The 22,796-nt window shown below is 40.7% G+C and overlaps 1 protein-coding gene across 1 annotated transcript; it reads right to left on the minus strand.

Annotated features, from left to right (window-relative positions):
* Window positions 1-398: 398 nt before the first annotated feature.
* Window positions 399-18,249, minus strand: cacnb3a (calcium channel, voltage-dependent, beta 3a). Its single transcript, XM_041051749.1, has 14 exons — window positions 18,169-18,249; window positions 16,633-16,725; window positions 8,336-8,455; window positions 7,937-8,059; window positions 7,734-7,849; window positions 7,561-7,640; window positions 7,445-7,464; window positions 7,082-7,159; window positions 5,015-5,073; window positions 4,792-4,892; window positions 4,185-4,336; window positions 3,996-4,091; window positions 3,524-3,694; window positions 399-1,581 (listed from the first exon to the last, which is right to left on the minus strand). Exons 1-14 carry the CDS (start codon window positions 18,247-18,249, stop codon window positions 1,159-1,161), a joined length of 1,713 nt encoding a protein of 570 aa, XP_040907683.1. The 3' UTR covers window positions 399-1,158.
* Between the last annotated feature and the right edge of the window lie 4,547 nt (window positions 18,250-22,796).

Raw genomic sequence — 22,796 nt, forward strand, 5'->3', positions numbered from 1 at the left:
AGGGGGTGGGGGGTGAGATTAAGTGGTAGAAACTGTGGATGCTACAATCAGTAACGTGCTACAATCGAATTAGAGAGCGATCGGTCGGGTCGGAGACACCGGGTGGTGCTGGAGGTGCAAAAGGGATGCAAGCTTACATTCTCTGAAGCCTGGACTTGAAGAGGAGCTGCAGCTGTGCAGCATGTGCTTGAAAAAATGTGAATGACTCGATGTAAACAAGCAGTTTGGCAAATAATTCACCCTTTAAAAGATAACATTCCCTTTTTTAGTTGTGTTTACATTCTCTGTGCCCGTTTTTAGATTTTTAGAGGTGTTAAGAGAGTGATTGTGCAACAGCAAAGACAAGTGATGCCCAGAACATACTGTACTGTAAGTGACACTGACGCTGTACTGCAGCTTCGTACTTAACATTGTAACCGTTTACACAATGATAAACTGTGTGTGTGTCTCCCAAACGCCATTCACCTTCTTCAGAGTTAAAAACTGACAACACATGGGTGGCAACATTTCTCTAAAACAGCAAACAAGTCCATAGTAACATAATCAGACAAATCAATAACTAAAGTAGCAATGAAACAAAACCAGGTGCCCATTCAGTATATACATTGGAATCAAATGCATTACTATTCCCCATAAATTGATTCAACAGTAAGTAGACATTCCTACATTAGTTTATCTGTGAAGATCATTCAGTTCCTGTTCTGACAATGTGCAAATAGTCTTAAAATAATTATACTTGTACATGCAATAGTAAAGATAGTTAAAAGTCTTAGGAATTTTAAGGCCAGTATATGAGACATCCTACAATAGAGAAACCTTAGGCAAAGCAGCTAAAGTTTGAGTTTGCGTACAGCTGGTAGCCTGAAACCTTTCCATTGCAGAGGTGAGTAGCCCTGTTGACTTTTATCTGAATGACTTGACCCTGGAGAGGTCGTTACATCCCCTCGGTCTAGATAAATTGAAACTGGGAGTATGGAAGAGAGAGATTGTAAATACTACACACCTACAGTTGTCTGCTTTATAAACTGGACATCTGAGTCTGTTTGTTTCTGAATTACATTAAAGTTTTGAGTGTTTTTTTTTCCATCTCTAAATGCTGTATTTGGGACTGTTTGACAGACGGAGGGCTTGGGGGGGGGGGCTTGAGGGCCTTGCTCTTCAGTAGGTGTCTCGGGGCCAGGGGCGGCTGCGCTGGCGGTTGTTCCTCTGGTTGTGACCTTGCTGAGCTTCGCGTTGGAGCAGCCTGTCCTGTGACTCGTGCCCGTTGGCACTGTGGGCACTGCCTGTGTGCCCACGGTGAGGGGGGTACATGTCCCTGTATGTGCGAGCATGACATGGGGAGGCATACTCATCCTCCTCCTCCTCCTCTTCCTCTTCTTCTCCCTCCTCTTCCTCGTCCTCCTCACCCCCCCTGTGGCACGGGCTCCCCCTCCGGCCACGAGACAGGGAGTCACTGGCCTCATCGGATGGCATAAGACTGTCCTGCTCCAAGGGGGAGTGGGCCTCCTCGCCCGCGTCTTCCTCCTCGTCACCCTCCAAGCCCACCGCCTCACGAGGCTGCGACTGGTTTTTGTTCTGGTTCTGCAGGATTCGAATAGTCATGGAGGGAAAACGAGAGTCAGAAGAAAGCTCTGAAACCGCGACATCTGAAAGTAGCTTCACACTTTCTTCAAACTTTTTTTTTCAAATAGCACAGACAGTTTTTTCTCATACAGTGGACAAAACAAAGCTAACACTCCATCAAGAAGGATTTTGAAGGTAAGGTTCAAATCTGTCTTAAAACAACACTCACAGGCCCAAATGTGTTAATGAAAAAGTTATTGGTTGCTGAAATTGTTCCTTTAAGAAGGGATCTCTTCACACCAGTACAACCAGAAGGAACAGCTACAGAGACCAGTTACTTTTTCAACCTAGATATGGGCATGTCAGAACTGTTTAAAAAATGCAAATACATCTTTTAACTCTCAATAGCTAAGATAATAACAAACACTGCAACAAAATCTCACTTATGATGCCAGTTAGAAGCTGTCAGCTATACATCAGGTCTGACAATCACCACAACACTGATAAAAGCTATGATTCCAAAGTGCGAATACTCCTGGTATTTAAATTTTATTATTTGTTTATTTAATTTTATGTTATTTTTTTGTATACATCTCTATCCCACCTTAGGTTTTGTGGATGTGCAAAAAACGGCTATAACTTATAGCTGAATGCAACATTTTTGGCACATTACGTATTTTGTTGATTTGAAGTGCAGAGATGTATTTACTTCTTTTCACTTTAAAAATCAACAAAACTTGTAATGTGCCTATGTCTTATTTGCAGCTCCATATTTGTGTGCACATTCACAAATCTCAGTAAACATTTACAGATTCCATTACACACTCACAAATCAGACTACACACTGACAGATTCCTGCACGCATTCACAGATCAGCACATTCAAACACTACCGACTGAGATACAGTTTCACAACTCTCCACGCACATTTGTATATAACACTGCTACAATAGTACCCCTGTAGTTGACAAGCTTATTAACTGGCATGAAGTAGTGCAGCAGTGTTTGCAGAGTAAAGTCTCTTCAAAGTCCTTTTCAGTAAAGTGTTTACAGTGTTTTATCTCTGATTAATACTACAGACACTGAACAAAAGAAATGCAAGTGAAACACTCGAATGGATGGTCAGGGGGTTACTCTTGTACATAAAATGTTATTGTACAGGTGTTATGGTCTCAGTTTATTGTTGTGTAAATTTGCGATTATTTTCGGTGAACGCATTATTTACACTGTCACGATGCCACTGTCATTCAAGATAGCATTAGGTGCCACTGTGAGCGGGGCCGCCATTCACAAAGCATGCTTGGAAAAGGAAATTGAAAGAAAATAGAGAACAACGGGGAAACTTTGACATTTCACACAAAATGTTTTTATTCCAAATGTGATGTTCTCCATTATGGTGTTAAATTGAAGCTTGTGCTAAACTGCTTTGTGAATTTTCTGTCAGAAAGCTTGTGTAGCAGCGTTAATTCACCTGAGACCATCAACTAAAGGAAAGGAGGCAGGATGCAATAAAGGAACACACGCCCCATCTTTTCTCTGGTGAGATCTGAATGAATAAAATGCTGTTCATTCGCTGTCTCAGCCGCTGAGTCGTGTTCAGGTGTCAGTAGGTGTGTAAAAGGGACTGCTGGGGTTGAGAGTGCAAATATATATATATATATATATATATGTATAAACCCTACTACTCACCCCATTTTGTAAGCGATCATTCAATTAATTCCTGTGTTTCAGAAAACTGCAAAAATGTTAAGCATGGAGTGAGTGAGAGGACAGACAGGACAACCGGAAACAATTAAATAAAAACACAGGAGTGAGAATCTGAGATGGGAAGAGCTGGTAAGGACAGCGACAACATACTACATGTTCAAAACAAGATTCCTAGTTAAGAGTCTTAAAACAGTATTAACACAGTATTGAAACATGCTCTCTTGCTTTTTAAAAACAGATGAAGATAAACTCACCTGTAGGCTAGAGATGGCAGAAGGCGGGGTCATCAGACTCTGCTCCAATAAGGGATTAAGAGGGGTGTTTCCTGGGAGGTGAGTGGCACGCCAGTAGATCTCCAGGTATTCGGCCAAATGCTCGCAAGCATCTTCCAGCTGGTTCTCATCCAAAATGACATCAAACATATCCTACAAGTGAACAACAAGAAAGAAATAAACAAGACTGAGAGCCTACAGCCATGCTAGCTGCTCTGTGAGGTGGTTCTTCAGCTAAACTGATAACATTAGCAGGCTAAGATATTAACAAACACCATGTTAACATGCTCACGTTAAGTAAATGTAATGTAGAGATGAAACGATTGATCAATTAATCATGTAGATGATCGACAGAATTAATCTGCAACTATATCTTGGTATTCAAATTATCATCATAAAAACAACAAATACATCTTGTTGGGTTATGGTAAATCATAATGCTCCCTCCACTCACAGGGGGACACTGAGAAAGTTTGTCTGCAGCCATCATCTGCACATTCAGGTGCTTGCTCTGAGACTTCCCCCTGGATTTGACCAGCCTCTGGAGCACCTGAGAGAAAGGTAAAGATGGCATTATAAATCAAGGAAGATGAGGCTGCCTGAATCTGACTTTCAAATCATCAAGTGATGTAAACTACTGCACCTTTGGTGAGGAAACTTTAACGTAGACAATGATGGGTGCGAGGGAGGTTTTGGCGAGCTGCGCAGGATGGTTGATGGTGTCCGCGTCCAGAACCACCAGCTGCAGGGTTTTGGCGAGCTCAAATATCCTCTCAATCTCACTCTGAACCTCCGCTGTACAAATACGACACATTTCATAAGTTAAAACTCATTGCTTCTCGAGAGCAAAGACCTATGGAGTTTTCGTGTTTACATTTAGGCTTGGACAGTGTCATGGCATTGAGGTATTTAGAGATCCTGAAGGTATGATTGTATGATCAGAACCATCAAAAACATATGAAACTTTTCTTCCATTAAGCTGAAACAGAGATGCTTGTGTAGTACAACATGGCCCACCAAAGGTCAGTCATGATACACCGCAACTGGCAAAACAGACAGGCAACTGCGCTGAGAGAGTGTTGGTGGGGAACACAGTCAGTCCGCAACAATAAATACTCAGCAGCTGAAGCCGGTCAAAGTAAATATGATGGTTTTCTTGGCAAAAAAAGCTGGATTAGGTCTGCTAGACCTTTATGCACTAAACCAAAGGATGATCTGTTACTTTTACTGCCCAAGCCTCCAGACATTACCTAGGCTGGAGCGAGTGTTGGATCGCTCCATTATGGGTCTTTTGTTGAGGACAGATCTCTTGGCTAAAGACAGGTCGGCAGTTACACGGGTGATTGAGATTCTGCAAACAATATCACAAAATACAGAGAAAAAAATTCAGTGAAACATTTTTGATGAGATTAATTAAAGACCTGACCTTACACAACTACAGGAGTTATTCTCCAATCTCCCCATTTTACTGACCTTCCCTCAAATCTGTGTTTCAGGAAGTCAAAAAGAGCTTTCTGCATCATATCCGTCACCTGGGTAGGACGACAGAAACAGTTTGTTTTAAAAAGACAGAATACAAACCTATAAAATAACATTTAAAGATACGTTATAAAATTACATACGTGTATACAGAGGTGGGTAGTGTAGCCAAAACGTGTACTCAAGTAAAACATTGTTCCTTTATAAAAACAAGAACTCCAGCAGTAATGAAAATAATTACTTTATTAAGTGCAACAAAGGACCTGCTAAAAAAAAAAAACAACTTGAAAAGTGTGTAAATTCATGAGTAAAGAGAAAAAGACAAAGGATTATACCTGTATTTGTGGTCAATTTGTGATTAAATGTAGCACCACAATTCTCTAATTAGATAATTAGTTATATATTATATTGATTTTTCTTACTGCTGGCTGGCTTGTAAATCAATAACGGGATCAATATCTATAAAACTACATCATAATTTATTTGTTGATTATATTCATGTTATTTATCTTAATCTGAAAAGTAACTGGTAGTTAAAGCTGTAAAATAAATGTAGAGGAGTAAACAGTACATCTCCCTCCAAAATTTAGTAGAATAAAAGTATAAAGCTGCATAAAATGGAAATACTCTGAGGTATAGTTAAGTACATCAAAACTACTTAAATACAACACTTGAGTAGATGTACTTAGTTACTTTCCACCACTAGTTAGTCCGACCTGTGCAGTTTCGCCAATTTAACAGTGCAGCAGCTCATGACCAACAGTTTGTTTACATGAAATTCCTGACATCTCGGGATTTCAGACTGACCTTAGTGTTTTTTCCCACTCAGCTCCTCGTAATTACGGTTTAAACGATGTGACGTGAACGCATCATACACCGGTTTTGTGCCGAGGTCTGTTCCCCCTTCAGATTACGGTTCCCCCAGCGCCGCCCCTCGCCCCCCGGTCACTCTAACCACCGAGCACTGCCCCACCTGGGCGTCTCCTCGCAGGTGAGACTGATAGTCATCAGTTTACTTCCAGCCTACAGGAGGTGACCGCTCGACTGCGGCGAATTGTTGAACAGTGCAGGAATATCACAGGGGAAACATGTACGTTTGGAGCATTTTCCACTTTCCGGGTCACAGAGTTAAAGGATATTTGTGTGCAGCGCGAATTTCAAGCAAAAGTGGAAGCAAAACAAGCTGTAAACGATTCAGTTCCGGAGGCACCGCGACTCTTGTTGAAGCTCAGCAGTGGGTGAGTTTTCTTTTTTTTTTTTCTTTTTTTTTTTATTAAATTGTGCAAACAATTTTCGGTCAGTAGAGGATAAATATAATATACTCAGGAGATTAATTTATGATGAAAAACATTATTTATAGTTAAAAAGTACGTGCACGTCTACAAGCAACGGTAAAATGCTGCTTAAGTACTATTTGGGTCCTTTTTGCTTTATCAGTCGTAGACTTTCACTTGTAGTGGAGTATTTTTACACTGGTATTGGTTGTTTTACTTCAGTAGAGGATGTGAACGCTTGTTGAGTGGAACTGTGTGTTTATATTAGGCTTATTGAGACCATCAGTGTTAAGCACAAATATATATATATATATATATATATATATATATATATATAGGTCTGTTGTTGGTTTTAATTTGATGGTGCTGATCTGCAGTGTTTTCATTTCATTGTGGCACTTCATGCTCTAATACCCAGTTAATGGCAGTGAGCTTCCTGTTACTTTTACTGTCATGTAGCACTGAAAGGATTAGTCTTTTAATTGATTAGTCCATCAACAGAAAAATAACCTGCAACTATTTTGATAATCAATTAATCGCTTAAGTCATTTTTAAAGAAAAAAAAACTGAACAAGTGCGACATATTCTCTGGTTCCAGCTTCTCAAGTTTCAAGATTTGCTGCTTCTATTCATCTAATATCATGGTAAACTGAATAACTTAAAGTTTTGTACTTTTGATCATAGGGCTAAAAGCTACAGCAGGGCAGGGACAGTTTTAACGGTGAAAAGGGTGCAGTGTGAGGCAGTCGTTCTCTGTCTGCTGGAGGTGAAATGGGGAGAGGCTGACCTCATAGCCCTTCAGCGATGGTCCCACGAGAACCACCGGCCTCATAGAGGGCACCACGTCGTAGGGAGGGACGTGTTCCTGCCAGAAATAGGGGAGGACGACAGGAGGGGGATGAAGAACAGAGAGAACAGCAGTGAGAAATTATGGGGGTTGGGTTTGTTTGTTATGAAAAGATAAAAAAAAAAAAGAAAAACATAATCAGGGTTTCTGCAGAGATCATGTTTTCAATATGTTTTTTCATTTTCATAATAATAATAATAATAATAAAAAAAAAGACAGTAACACCTTTCCTGCAGATACCCTGATAATATTCCTTTAAGTTAAAAGTTAAAATATGTGTCCTCATAAAGTGCCAAAACCTACCTGTTTTTGCTTCTGTTTGGCTTGTGAAAACAAGAAAATAACAATAAATTAAGGGAAAAAGACAGAAAAAAGTAGGTTTCTGTTCCAGAACCAAGAAGCAGGGCTGTAGTACTTACATTCACCTGCAGATGGCGGTGTAGTCCTCCAGCCCCCGGTCACCATGTCTCCTAAACTAGAGGAGTTACCCCCTGTTTTCCTGCAAAGAGCACAACACAAATTTATCAGACTCATATTGTGGAAACAAATGCTGATTTATCAGACAAGCTTGTGGTTAAATTTATGAACTGACCTCTGTTTCTGCTCCTGTTTGAGCCTCATGGCCTCTAGTCGTAGAGGGCTGGGGATGAAGGTGATGTCTGCTCCCTCCTTTACTAGCCGACCGATCCACCAGTCATTATTGTACTTCTGTTGAGTTCAGGCCAACAGCAACGTGTCACAAATATCTGTTGTGTTTTTAATGTAAGGGAGGTGGTCAGAGAGATAGTCACTCACTTCTTTGATGTGCAGGAAGTCTTTGGCATCAAAATTGACTGCAGCTCCTTGGACAGGACAGTCCTCATCCAGAGCTCCACAGTAACTCACATTCGTCTTTACTGCAAACGCTACAGGTTTGGACTGTGGCCACAGTAAATAAGCAGAAAACCACCAGTCAATGATGGAAACTACAGTACAGACAGTTATTCACTTTGACTTAAGCCTTTTGAGTTCTTCATTTTCCAGAACAACACATACATGAACAGTTGAGTAAACGTACTTAAATAATTTCCCCCATTGTATATATGAAAGTAGTCGATGAACACATGTGGCTCCAGACTTACAAGCGCATATATTAACTTATACAACTGTTGAAACACTACAGCACGTAGCAGTGTGAATCAGTGTTTGACCTACCTTAGCTCTGTCGAGCTGCAGTTGTGCCTGGCGCTCGGCTTCACGCCGATACGCCTCGCGGTCCTCCTCCGCTGACAGGTCTGAATCCGACGGTCTACTGGTGTACGAATCAGCCGACCCCTGTCAGGAGAGAGCCGGAGGTGGATGTGGTTGGGTTATTGTTTGTGATATGTGAATTGACGATTTCATTACTTGCTTGACATATGAGGTTAGATACAGAGATCTGCTGCTTCCATTTATACGTCTGCTTTCATCTGGCTTCTCTTCTGCAGTCGGGTTGTGTGCAGGTGTACGTGCAAATACGTGTCTGTATTCATGAACACATTCATGTGTGAGAGCCTGTGTGTATCTACAACACAATGCGCTGCTCTCCCACACCAGCCATCTTCTGGTAGACCAAATATAGCACAAAGGAGGCAACTGCTTCCTCTTCTCTCCTGCTTGGCCCCAATCCATTCCATCATCCCCCACAGTGCAGCACATATACATCCTTTCTTCCCCTGTTTATTCTCCAAGGACATCTCCTCATTAGCAAAATATATGCTGGCTATCATTTTTCATTGTAAGCGGTTTAAGGACACATCCCAGGGATGGCTAGCATATTATGCTCCGAGCGACAGATAAAGCAAGCAAAGACACAGACATTTTGCACATAATAAAACGGTGAAAATCGCTCAGTAGGTTCTGCCGCTGGCCTGTAATCAGAACCTGTGAGAAGACTTCTGTGATTGGTTTTTTAAACGTCCGTGTTATATCCTGTAGATCTGAAATGATTAGTCGATTAATCAATCAGTAGATTGGCTGAAAATTAGTCAGCAACTAGATTTGTATATGAGAGTAAACTGAATATCTTTTGAACTGTTGGCAGGACAAAAAGCAAGACATTTGAAAATGACTCTATAGATTCTGTTGATTCTGTAAGATGCTATGAGCATCTTACAGCCAAAGCAAATAAGAAATTAATTGAGAAGGTCCAGAGTATAATCAATAAAGAAAATCACTGATGTAGTCGTTATGCTGAGAAAAACATGAGACAGAGCAGAAAATGCAGTAGTGTTCTAGGTGCAGTTTGGATTGTGCGAGTGAGTGTGTGTATGTGTGTACATGTGAGAGTTCTCCTATATTTGGTATCTATTTGGCTTCGCTGAAGGAACTTAGCCCTGAATCTGTCAGTAAAGAGAACCGCTGCAGCAAAAACAAACCCGAGTCAGGCAAGAGAGAAAGGCGAGACAGGAGACAAACCTGATATAAAAAGAAGTGACAAATGAAGCAGGAAAGAAGACGCTCAGATAAACCTTTCACATGGAACTGCAGTATTCATAACTACATTAATATATACAGAGATGATCAAGCATACTCTTGCAAATGAAGCAAGGTGTTAAGAAACTGAAAAACAGCACATAATACAGTTTTCACTTTGGTTTTTCCTCTCCTCCAGAGTGCAGAGACTTAGTCCTGGTCATCCATCTTGCCAACACATACAAGCGGATCCTCTGGAGGACCAATTAGCAGGAGCACAACAAAAGGAAATTCAGGCTCAAAATACAAGAAAAAAGTGCCCAGACATGAAAAACAACCACCACCTTTGCTTTCTCTGCACTTCAGAATGCATATGTATAATCCAAAATAAATCTTTATCTACAGTACCACTTCAAGCCCCAGAGAAGCAGCAAGCGAACAGCTCTTCTTGTTTCTTTTTTTTGTGTGTGTGTCTATGTTAGATAACCAGATCTGATTTTTAGCAGCTCTGCAAGGCAACACTGCACCAGTGCCAGAGCAGCACCGAGAGAGAGAAAAGGAGGGTGAGGAAGAACAGGATAGACAGACAGAGAGAGAGCGAGAGAGAGAGGGAAAGAGAAAGGGGGGTGAATATCGTTGACAAGAGATCCTGAAAAGAGAAGAATGTTTACGAGGACAGAGAGTGACAGACAGATGGTTGGAGAGACGAGAGAGGTATAAACGATATATATGACGAGATAAAGCGAGGCTATCTCAAGGGGAAGATGAGATTAGAATGTAATAAAATGCTATGAAGGAGTGGAGTGAGACCCAGATAGCTATCCTCATCGAAGATGGAAGAAAAGAGGGGAAACACGGCAGGGAGAAGGGGGGAGGAAAAGGACCATGACCGCGGGAGACAGAGACACAAAGACAGCAGAGAGAGTTGCATACCTGGCTGATTAGGAGGACGGCGCTAGAGCCTGATAAAGACATGAATCTGAATTTTCTCACTGCTCTGTCTTCACTGGGAACACACTCAAACACACACAGACATAAAAGTGGAATAAATATGGTGGTGGGCGCAGGGGAAAGGCGTTATGTCAGAGAGCTGTTTAATGATGTTAGAACACAGAGAGCTGCCTGGGCTTTGATTGTCGTTTATTATTAATGTTTGGACATGAGGCTGTGGACCTCTGCTGCACACACTCTGTCCTAGCTATCTGTCAAATCCTTCAAAAAAAAAAAACAACAAAAAAACAAAAACAGCGCTGCCACCAGAAAATAGTAGTTTTCTGGTTCTGCAGTGCAGAGTACATCTTTATTGTCTGGTCTGAGGGTGTCTTGTTTTTTTATTTATTTAATTTTAACTGCTAATGTCCCCGTCTTCGGGCTAAATTTAACATTGCTCTTTCCTATGCAGCTTCTGTGATTATTCTTCACACACTGCAACACTGATGGCCTCAACTCCACAGGGAGGGGCTGACGGGGAAGTGTGTCATCCAGCTAGTAGAGTCCTCAGGAGGGCCAAGTCATCCTACAGTCTAGGGACAGAGCAGCAGGGGATTTTGACACTAATTTTACCATGATTTTACTGATACGTTGTTCAGTGGTTTAATAATTAACATTTAAATGTGTTCTAATTTTCTTTTGGCAAGAGATGTAGAGATGTCTTCACCGTTGGCTCTGTTCTTAAACTGTAAGTTAATTAACTGATTAGCCATAGTACAGTATGCCAAAGAGCAACTTTAAAGCAACAGTCACTGATCAAAACATGAGCAAAACCTCATGACAGAAAATCGAAATGCAAGACTGGGAATTTGCAATTCTCAAATCATTTGACATTTTAGGGCACAAAATAACAGCAGAGAACAAATAAAATTGTTGTTAATGCTTCTTGATGTTGATTTTATTTTTTGTCACTTTGGGGCAGTGTAACAAGTGAGTTGCTATGAATTGCTTATTTAAGCATCCAGAAACCACAGAACAACATTAACAATCATTTAGGGTTGTGTTTGTGTCAATCCAACAAATCCAAGTGAAAAAGTCCAATATTCGCTCCAGTATGCTCAGCAGGCAGTCACTAACTTTGTCTGTTTGGTGGTGGGCAGAGAGCATACAGTCGGCCTATCAAGAGCTTTTTCACTGAAAACAGCTGCCTGCTGCTGCTGGAAACAACACTGTGAGTGCAGTGAGAGTGAATCAAAACCATGAAACTGAGTTAAAAGACACTAAAATGCTCCATCTGGCTGAGGGCAAACTTTAGAGTCTAGTGATTTATCTCTGAGGCATCATCAATATTAGTGACTCCTTTCACTTTACCGTTGATCCATTGGTAATATGATAAAACACTGATTATAGCAACTTTAAGTTAAAATTATATCAGTAATGTTTGTAAACTGTGATTATGATCAAGTCTTTGTGATGGGTTTATACACACAAAGAACAAGTTTACACAGTGTGCCATGTTGGAATTCAGAAGTGTTTATAGCTGTTCTGAACAGCCATAATCAAAGTTGTGGTTAAAGACTGGATGTCATAGAGAGGGAGAGATGCGATTATCATTTAAATATGGACAGAATGGTGCACATTTTCAGACAGTCTGACCTGGAAGCAATTCATAGTGTTGTACTCGTGTATACATGTGAAAAGTGACAGAAAATAGCTATTTAAAGGATGAAAACAGAGCTTGAGAGCGGAGGCCAGATCCTGTTTACTTTCTCACTTCCACACAACTGTCCAATCACTGCGTGAAGGAGGCTTGAGAGCCAGGTTGTTGGTTTCGGAAAAAAACAAACCATTGTCAGACGGGGGAGGGTGTTTCTGAAGATGTTCGTCCATCTGGCAAGCACTTCTGTGGAAGCATACTGTCCTCTTTGGGCACAGCAGTGCTTTGACTTAAATGCTGCATGCTGCAAGTGCTAACGTACTCACAATGGCAATGCCATCATCTGACTTGTTGGCATTTTGCACTGAACACAATGTAAAGCAGAGGCTGATGGGAATCGAATTAGTTCTGCAGATATTAAAGTAGTGGGCAAATTGAAATAATGACCTGATGATGGCGCTAAATAAACAATTACAGAATCACCAAAGTTAATACAATTCATCCATTGGAAACCATGAAATACTGTTCAAAATTTCACGGCAATCCATCCAATATTTGTTGAGACATTTAAGTCTGAGGCAAGGTGGTGGACCAGCCAACAGATGGCACTGCCATCCCTAAAGCCACGCCGCTAGCATGAAACAATGCATACCAGGACAGCAGAAAAAACATGACTTAAAAGTGCCTTACAAATAGTTGGTAGTAATGTGGAGATTACATGATTTGTAACAAAAATATAAATCATTGCTTTTGAAAGTAAATAAAATGCAAGGAGTGGATGCTGATAGGGAAAAATCTAATTTCTCTGGCTTTATTTGCAGGAAGGAGATTCTGCACAACAGCAGAATATGTAATTCAGGAGGCTGAAATACTTTTCCCTCACAGGAAAAAAAAAAGAAAAAAAACTGCAAGCTCCAGCAATTTGGAAATCCAGTTGCCAAATATCCAATTTCAAAAAGTGTTCGATTAACTGTGCGGCCATAATTCAGTGTCAGCAGTATACACATGCACAGAGCTCTCTCATACACAGTGCAATAAATCACTCACTAACAGTGTGGTTACATCAATATCAAAGTCAAGATCAGGCGTACAGTATGTCAAATTGATCAATCACAAGACTCGGCGGAGATGTGTGAAGTGTGCATGCGGGATGATGCCAATCAAGAAAGTAAAACAGGTGAAGGAATGAGAGAGACAAAAGGGTTGTTGGAGAGGGGAGGCGAGGTGAGAGAGGAAGACAAAGGAAAAACAAGAGAGAGGATCGGCAATGATGAGATGGAACAAAGCGAGACAGGAGGAGATGAGTTTCAGACAGGGAGAAGGAGAAGGCCGTCATTTGTACTTACTCAGTTAATGTGATGCTGCTGCTGCTGCCAGTCCCTCCCTCTCTGTATACTACATGCTGTAAAATGCAGACAAACTGTACTGTGTCCCATCCCCTAACCAGGGACGACCTGCACTGGAGCAGACGAGCAGCAGCACCTTCTTTTCTATTCTTAACCCCACCTCATTCCATCACAACACACACACAAACAACAACAACAACCGAGGCGGCTTTTGCGTCACTTGATCAAACCACCTTTCTAAATTTGCATCACATCATTCCTCCGTTCACGTCCAATTCGACGTGCACAGGTAGAGAAGAAACCGAGAGGAGACTGCTGTTCTGATCACACAGCTCAAGATTTCTCCTCCTGTTTTAGAGCCTCATGTCCTACATATAACACATACATCCACACTTATGGCAGCATACTGCTTATTGTATCCTGCTGCAGAAATGAGTCATACTCCACTGCTCCTCCATAGACACCCCACCCCTATCACAGACAAGAAACTATCTGCTCTGTTTGTGAAATTTACTCCTTCTGCATAAAACACTTTATCATATCACCTATCAGGGGGTCAGGTTGGGGGGGTGGGGGGGTGCCTATTGTGCATGCAGAGAGAATGGTAACGATTGAAATGAAACTAAAGGTGCTGGTGTGAACAGTGAACCCACACATCACATCGCCCGAGGCCTTCAAAATGAGCATCATGAATATTTTAAGCCGTGCAATATTCTCAGGGAATCTGGAGATTGTCATTAAGCCCCCCGATCAGGATAACTAATGTCCCCTCCTGAAGAAGATGTCTGCTCAGCCCTTTTTTTTTCCCTTCTTCTCACTAACGCCTCTCATACTGCTCCACATTCCCTTACACTAATGGTGCTATGCATGAAACCAAGGTATTTTTTCATAGTATTTGAATTTCATGTTTGCAGGTGTCAAAACAAATGAACCACTCTGGTTAGAAAGGAATATCATTCCCGTGGTCTCTGAAACCTTGTAAGTTCATTTTAATGTGGAAGATAATTTTTTTTTTTTTTTTTTTAATGTTTCAACTACTTTCCTTTCAACTACATTTTGATTGAAGCTGGAACAGTTAGTCAATCAGTCAATCAGATCATTTCAATGATTGATTAATCATTTGAGTCATTTTTCAAGCAAAAATATAGAATATTTGTTGGTTCCAGCTTCTCAAATTGAGGATTTGCTGCTTATTTGAATCTTATCTAAATATGTATCAAAAATGTACCAAATCCAACTGATTACCAAAATTAATTTTCTGAAAAACACTGGTTAATCGACTAATTGTTGCATTTTAACTTCTTTCCTATCAGCTAAATTAGTTTAGGATCCAGGCTAAGAATTATTTTCATTATTGATTATTAATGAATATATTCTCTAATGTTAGGTCTATAAAAACAATAATGAAAAATGTCCATCACAGTTTACTAAGGTCCATGGAAACATCTTTAAATTGCTATTTATGTCTAGACCAATGTCTTAAACCAAAAATAAAGTAACAAAGAACATGAACTCAGGTACTTATACTGCTCATCATTGCTTGTATTGTTCTTTACTATTTCTATTTTATGCTACTTTATACTCCTCAATCGTATACTACTACTACTCCATGACAATTCACAGGCAAATATTGTACTTTTTACTCCAGCACAATTAGTTGATAACTTTAGTTACTAGTTGCTTTGCAGATTCAGATTAATAACTCGAATATAATCAAGAAATTAATTCTGATGTATTATTATAGGTTAATGCAGGACTTTATTGATCCCTTTACTGATTTTCAAGCCACCCAGCAGTATATAAAGTAATTTACCAGCTGCAAAACTAAAGTGATGTGCACATCAGTAATTTTAATCCAGTAATATTCATTATTCTGAAATAGGCCATTCTGTATTATGGCCACTTTTACTTTTGGTAAATGACTGTCTCTTAATTAATCAATTAATCAAATACTTCATATTGTCACTGTTGTTTTGTGATGTGTTTTTAATGGTAGAACAAAAGACAATTTTCCACCTTGTTGAATGACAAAGTTCAAATCTATTCATTGGGTCCTATTCTACTCAAATGGTTTCAGCTCTAGATTAATAAATCAGGACTAAATGGATACTGGAGATATTGTGTATTCTGTAGAAGGTGTGAAAGCCAGCAGGAAGGTAGAGAGAGAGCCTTGTAGTTTCTGTCATTAGTACACAAGGCTTCTTTTTTAGAGCGGATATCTGAATCCTTCCCAACTCCCGACTTTCCCTCTTTGATGTATCGAGGCCCATGAACCTCGGGGATCTAGTGGTTTGGGATGAGCTCGGTGAAACTTCTCAACTCCTCACAACCCGATTTCTACAGGGATCGAGTTCTCCCCTTGGCTGGACTCTCTGAAACCACCTCTGCTTTTACACTGACGCCCAAATCCAGTCAAATACATATTCAGAAACAGCACACAGACGCAAATTAAAATTGCTTTGATTATTATACATCATTGGATCAGCTGATCAGGATGAGAGTGTATGATTCATAACAGCCCCGCAGTAACAGTATAATGGAAATCTCTTCTGCCTTTTTTTCTTCTCAGTCGCACAGATCGTCTTAAATAACACCAAATCTCCATCTGAGTCTTCTGCACGTGCATGACCTAAAAACATTAATTAAAAAAAACTGGGCTGTGTTGGGATTTTGATGTAACACACCAATACCTCTCAAGCACTTTGCTGCCCTCTACTGTGCAAAACAACAACTGCACCTGAGGAGGCACCACAGTGGGTGAAGATGCAGAGCAGAAACGTTCATGAACTGGATGCCAGGATAATAAATACAGAGCTGCAAATGTATTTTTTAGCCCAAAAGAGGAACCGGAGTTCACCACCAACAGAATATATCTGCTAAAATCTATAGGTGTTGTACTGATGGCAACGGAATAATGAAGACGCCTCTTCTAGTGGAAAAAGCAACTTCAAACCACTATAGCTTGATTTAGACCTTAGAGCACAGTGTGGCCTACATTTTTCTCCCAATACAAATTGGTGAGATAACCTGCCGGTGACTGTGATGTGCCAGGACATAATGTAACCAACGGTGCATGAATAAATAAGGAAGAAGGCAGCAAGGAAATGGCTCCGAGAGCTTTTTACCTGCCGTTTGATGAAGCTGGATGTTGTGTCAGAAGACGTGCTGCCATCTGAGCGTTTGAAGCGGCTCTTCCGTTTAGGCAACTTCCTGGGCAGCTGTGATGAAAGAGAAGCACACCGGTGAGAGAGAGAAAAGGAAGAGTAGCTAGATAGATTGATAGATAGGTTGATTGATTACCAATCGGGAAAAGCTAACACCATAGACCATAAACTCTGATGGGTCCTCAGTCCTCCAACTTGTGGCCCCTTTCTTATGGAGGGACTCCGTTGTATTAGTTTATTTTGTGGTCTCTTGTGGTAAAGTTGTGTTTTATCAAAACTGCTTTAATTTTTTCTTTGTGTATCCCAACATACCTGGAGCTGGGTCGTATTATTCCATCACAGAAGAAGATGCAAAACCAACCCTTATTTCCATTATCAATACATCTGACAAGTAATTTGTGTAGTGTCTGAAAATAGTGAAAATGGCCATCATTATTTCCTGAATCCTAAGTTAACATCTTCAAATTTCCTGTTTTGTCTGAACCACAGTCAAAAACCCAAAAATGTTGAGTTTACTATCATAGAAACCTGCAAAACTTAAGCTGCAGCACATGAATTTGTGGCATTTCTGCTTGAAAAATGACTAATGATAAATCGGTTATCAAAATTGCTGCCATTTGTTTTCTGTCAGTCGAGTAATCAATTAATCAACCAACCAGTCATTTTATCTTTTACGGGAGTGGTTGGTTAAATATTGTGGAGCTCCATAGGGACCCAGCAACAGATTTTTGCCCTGGCACATAAATATTTAAACATGAAACTAGCTTGGATGAGGATTTTTCTTTATAATTTTGACAAAGCCAAAATTATGGATAATGTCTGTAAAAGAGCTGCTGCGCACAAGAGCAGCTGCAACTTTACCAGAATCCCAAATATCTCAGGACTAAATCAATCTAGCTGCACACAGTGGTCAGCATAACGCAGGAGACAGTTTTCCTCAGGCCTCCTTTAACACTGCCCATTAATAAGAAAGCTTGGATGTTGCGGCGGGAGCTGACAGGCCCTGTAGATTCAGGCTACAGGTGAGTTAGAGCCATGCACCTTCAGACCAATAAAAACCAGCATACAAGTCCCATGAGCTTACTGGTGTGTGCTGGTGTCCCTACATCAGTGCGGATTCAGTGTTGCAGGAAATGCATTAGGAATAAATAATAAAGCATCAATACAGAAGGCACAAAAGGCCTGATCTCAAACAGCAAATGGATCAAGGTCTAAGGAGGTTTTAACCTGTTTCTCTGGGTCTGTTACAGGCATTATAACCACTTTATAATTGCAACCCTTTGATTTTTTTACCGATCAAGCATTAATCTGCAGTTTAAGTGAAGGCGAAGGTATTTAAAAAAAAAAAAAAAAAAGTAGCTCCCTGCCAAAACGCGACGCCTCAATTTCAACAACAAGTAGCAAAGACATTAACTGACCATTTCCCCACCATCACCACCACCACACTCGCCCCGGCGATAGATGTGTGAATAATGGACCAAAGTGTGTGGATTTTACCTGAAAATAGTGCGACTGAGAGCCGGTTTCCACAGCAGACAGAGGGTCTACGGGCGATTTGGACATTTTGACTTGCACCATCTATTGAGAGCGCAGGGAGGCGGGATGCACACAGACATGGGTTACGGGAGGAAACAAGGGATACAAAATACATCTATGTGCAGGAAAAGACAGCGAAGGAAGCGGCGTGCAGGTGCGAAAATACACAGCAAAAGGCGATTAAGATCCACATTCAGCTGGTGGGCAGGCTACAACGGCTTGTGAGCGAAATGTGTGGTACATCGGGGGGGGAGATGTAAAGGCGAGCGGCAGGAAAAATACCGGAGCTAAAATAAACCGTTAAGACTGAAGCGTCATCGCTCGAGCAACCGTACAGGTCCGTACTAAGTGTGCGTCTGTGCCGGGGGTGTCAAGGTTGGCTTAACCGGCACAAACATCTATTCATACAGGCGTACAAATTTTTTCTTTTCTTTTTTTCCCCCCAAGCTCTATGTTTCTATATACAAACACTGTTTCCCTTCTCCTCTGTCTATAATATTTATTAATATTCTTTTTAAAGGAGGGTTCAGACACTTGAATCCACAGTCAAATTATATGCGGGTCTCTGAATTCATAACATACAGTGTGGGGGAGCTCGGGGTCCTGTGAAATATTTTTTTCTGTACCGCTTTCTGTTAAGCATGGCCGGATTAACCTCCTGATGGGCTCCGTGGCAAATTTTTTATTGTCAGGCCCCTCAGAGCCCCCATCGTACAGGGCAGGTTTACAGTTTCATTGTTTTCTCAGAAACAAACCAGAACTTCAGAGTTGAAATGACCGCAGCTCCATATAGCTAGAAAATAAGTCTTGGAATTGCCCTGCTGATATTTCCGTTTTGCTTCAACAATATTGGAATTTACAGTTCAAGAATTCAAAGATAGTCGTATAATTTGTTTATCTTCTGAGAGGCTGCTGCTTGTTTGTTTATTTGTCAGCAGGATTAAGCAAAAAGTACTGAACTGATTTGCATCAAACATGGAGGGATGCGGCATGGGCCAGGGAAGAATTTTGTTCCAGACCCTGAAATTTTTTAAAATCATTTTCTTTGACATTATGAGATACTTTTTTCAATATTTTGGTCAGTGTCAGGATATAATGTATGGATCTTGATGTAAAATATGATATTGGGATCTATGAGTTTGTATGGCTTGGTGCAGTTCCTGATAATAATCTGGATCTGGTGAGAGAAAATGCTGAATCTGCATTACACACAGACTTGTACTGTATGTTTTAAGACAAATAAACCATATATGTTATCACACTACTTCCTTTTTCCTTTTATTTTTTATTCTTATAGCTAGACAGTCAACAGCATCATGACATAGCATCTGCGAAACAATATGACAGTATAAAGACGGCAGAGTTAGGAAGAAAGCGAGATGCAGCACAGAGTCGTAACTCATGACATCAACACACTTTTGTGTAACTGTTATGACTGAAAATGCTGCTGTTGGTTTAAAGCTGGATCTGAAATGTATTTTGTCCGTGCTGGAGAGGCTGTCTGATTCTGATCCAAAGCTTCTGACACGACAGATCAATTGACCTGCAGGCAAATTCAAGATTCAAAGATTCAAAGATTCAAAGGGTTTATTGTCATTTGCACAGTAAGGAAACAGGTTTCCCTGTACAATGAAATTCTTACTTTGCTCTTCACCCAGAATGCCATACAAAACGTTGTAAGTAAAATAAAATAGATAATAGTATTTACAAAATATTAACAAGAGCATAAGTAAAAAAAGTTACACAAAATATAAACTGTACTGATATATACAAATCAGCTGTTGTGCAAATTCAGCTGAGAGTGAAGTGAAGACTGTGCAAAAGAACTGTTATGTGAACAGTGCGGTATGTGTGCAGTTATTAAGGTGCAGAACAGTAATAAATAATAAATAATAACAGTCAGTATGTGCAAAAGTTGCAGCCTGTTGTTACAGACTCCTGTCAGCTGTTGAGGAGTCTGATGGCAGACGGGAAGAAAGAGTTTTTAAGTCTGGTGGTCCTGCACTTCACACTCCTGTACCTCCGGCCTGAAGGGAGGAGAGTGAACAGACCTTGTTGTGGGTGGGTGGGTGTCCTTGATGATGGAGGCAGCTCTCCTGTGGACTCTGCGCTGGTAGATGCTCTGCAGAGAGGGCAGAGGAGTCCTGGTGATCTTAGACGCAGTCTTCACCACTCTCTGCAGGCGTTTGCGGTCCATGGCAGTGGAGCTGCCGTACCACACAGTGATGCAGCTGGTCAAGATGGACTCAACAACGCAGCTGTAGAAGTTCCTGAGGATCTTTGGTGACATGCCAAACTTCCTCAGCCTCCTCAGGAAGTACAGCCGCTGCTGAGCTTTCTTCACCAGCTGTGTGGTGTTGAGTGTCCAGGTGAGGTCGTGGCTGAGGTGGACCCCCAAGTATTTAAAGCTGCTCACCCTCTCCACTTCCAGACCCCGGATAAGTAGTGGCTGATGAGGGTTCCTCTCCTTCCTCATGTCCACTATCATCTCCTTGGTCTTGTCTGTGTTGAGGGTGAGGTTGTTGTCCTCACACCATGTCACCAGAGTGGCCACCTCCCTCCTGTAGGCTGCCTCGTTCCCGCCAGTGATGATTATTCTACATGAAGCTGCAGAGAATAAAGGAAACCACCTGGAAAACTTGCATTCCCTTGCAATAATGTCACAAGGACCAGGAGGGTGTGGTGTAGTAAAATAATACAAGTACCACTACTGCTAATAATAATAAGAGGAGTAGACCTCAGCCAACTGGCAGTGGTGTTGCTGCAGCATCCCTTCTTCTCACGGTTCTGGCTGAGCAACTTTTGAGTGTAGAAACTCCTCAGGACTCCAGCTGTGTCTGAAGTGCATCAGCAAACATCTGTCAGTGAAAACTTTCCTCACGACTCCTGCTGGTTTTCCACTTGTTGCAGTGGACACACTAGTTGTTGATCTGTCTAATGTTTTTTCTTTTATTTGAAAACAAATTTTTAGGAGGTGGAGGGCTGCATATATCACTCAGGACTTACAGTACTTGTTCATTAGATGCACTCTGTGCGTTTTTCTCCTCTATTGTTTCTGCCACCTGTTTGCACTCCCACTGTTCATTTATTCATTAGCTCCTTTGCAAATATGATTAGCAGTTTTCCAAATCCATTTGCCAGATTACAAGATGTCTATCTTGCCTTATTGCCATAAAAGTGACAGTGTTGGAGTGTTTTCTAAGTGACTGTGGAGGAGCGTAACAGGGCTCCATTTGAGATCCACTTCTCATTTAAATTGTGATTGTAACTAGATTTGTTTCTGAGTTTTTTCAAACTGTAGTCCTGCTGTGTTCCCCTGAAACCTTGCAGCTTATTATTCAGATCCAGAAGACCAGATATATTGTTGTGAAAACATAAACTTTAATTGTCACACAAAGTTTCCCCAAAAGCCAAAACTGTATTCTATAGATCTAGAGTTTGTGCAGTGCATGCATAACATAACTGATATTACAGTCTAATATGATCTTACAGCTTACAGCCTCCAGACTATTATCTATTTTTGCAAGTTGTGTTTGTCCACTATAGCCTGTTTGTTTAACTGTTAAACACTTACGGTTTTTGACAGGGCCCTTATCGTCTGTCGCCTTTTGTTTACACACTGGAAATAAATCAGTAGATGTTTCTTAGAAACCACACCCTGTAATGAGTCTGGTTCAATTCCAAGAATTCAATTTATATGCTGTAGTTTGCCAGTGCTGATGAATTCATCATGGCTGTATTTGAGATTTATATTATTTCAGTTTTTTAAACTAAATTGTAAAAGATGGGAAACAATACACAAAAGGAAGCCACACTTGATTCCTGAGTGATCAAAGAGGACATCTTGCATTTGTACCTAGCACTGTATCAACAAACACCTTCAGTCAGTGATGTAGTTTTCAGTACACACAGACAACGGCCAACACAGCTTCAGTTTGATTTACTCCTTAAAATCTCTATTGTGAGCCTACAGCAATAAACTTTATGAGCAGCAGCAGGTGGTTTATTTTGTCCTTGGAGACTGCGCTTTGTACTGTAAAAATACTGCAACCTCCTCTGCACATTTTTCAGGTTAATTATTAAAAGTTTTTTAAGTATACATATATATTTTTTACAGTGTATATGCTAAGAAGTTGTGATTAAACATCAGTGATAAGCAGTGTAGTAAAGGACGTTACCAGAGGTTTGGCGGGAGTGGCCAAAAAGTGCACGCCAGTAAAGGTAATGTTACTTTATTAAAACAAGAACTTGAGTAGTGATAAAAGTAATCATGAAAATAATTACTGGAGTAAGAATACAACAGTATCTACTGGAAAAGCAACTTGAGCAGTGTGTAAATTCACACAAGTAGAAGGAAGGAAGAAATGAATGCCTTTATTTTTAGTCAATCTGTGTTACATATTCTGAGGGACAGACATTCATAATCTCCATCTCTTGCATGCGATCGCAAGTTTTCCATAATAATTTTAGGCTATACGTCAGTAGCCTAAAGTAGGGTCTGAGTGCATTACTGTAGTGCAACAAAGGAATATAAAAGAGTAGAAGAACCATTTTTCTCCCAAAATGTAGTCAAGTAAGACCAAGAAGTA

This window comes from Toxotes jaculatrix, chromosome 2 (assembly GCF_017976425.1).
Source record: "Toxotes jaculatrix isolate fToxJac2 chromosome 2, fToxJac2.pri, whole genome shotgun sequence".
NCBI classification, from domain to species: domain Eukaryota; kingdom Metazoa; phylum Chordata; class Actinopteri; family Toxotidae; genus Toxotes; species Toxotes jaculatrix.

Bases quoted from the DNA above. Each gene is read 5' to 3' on its own strand.
- cacnb3a (XM_041051749.1), bottom strand. From the start codon at position 18,249: ATGGTGCAAGTCAAAATGTCCAAATCGCCCGTAGACCCTCTGTCTGCT. The intron at 7,160-7,444 runs GTAGGTTTTGGC...TATTTCTGGCAG, and splicing joins CCAAACAGAAGCAAAAACAG to GAACACGTCCCTCCCTACGA. The intron at 3,695-3,995 runs GTGAGTGGAGGG...GTTCACTTGTAG, and splicing joins AACTTTCTCAGTGTCCCCCT to GATATGTTTGATGTCATTTT.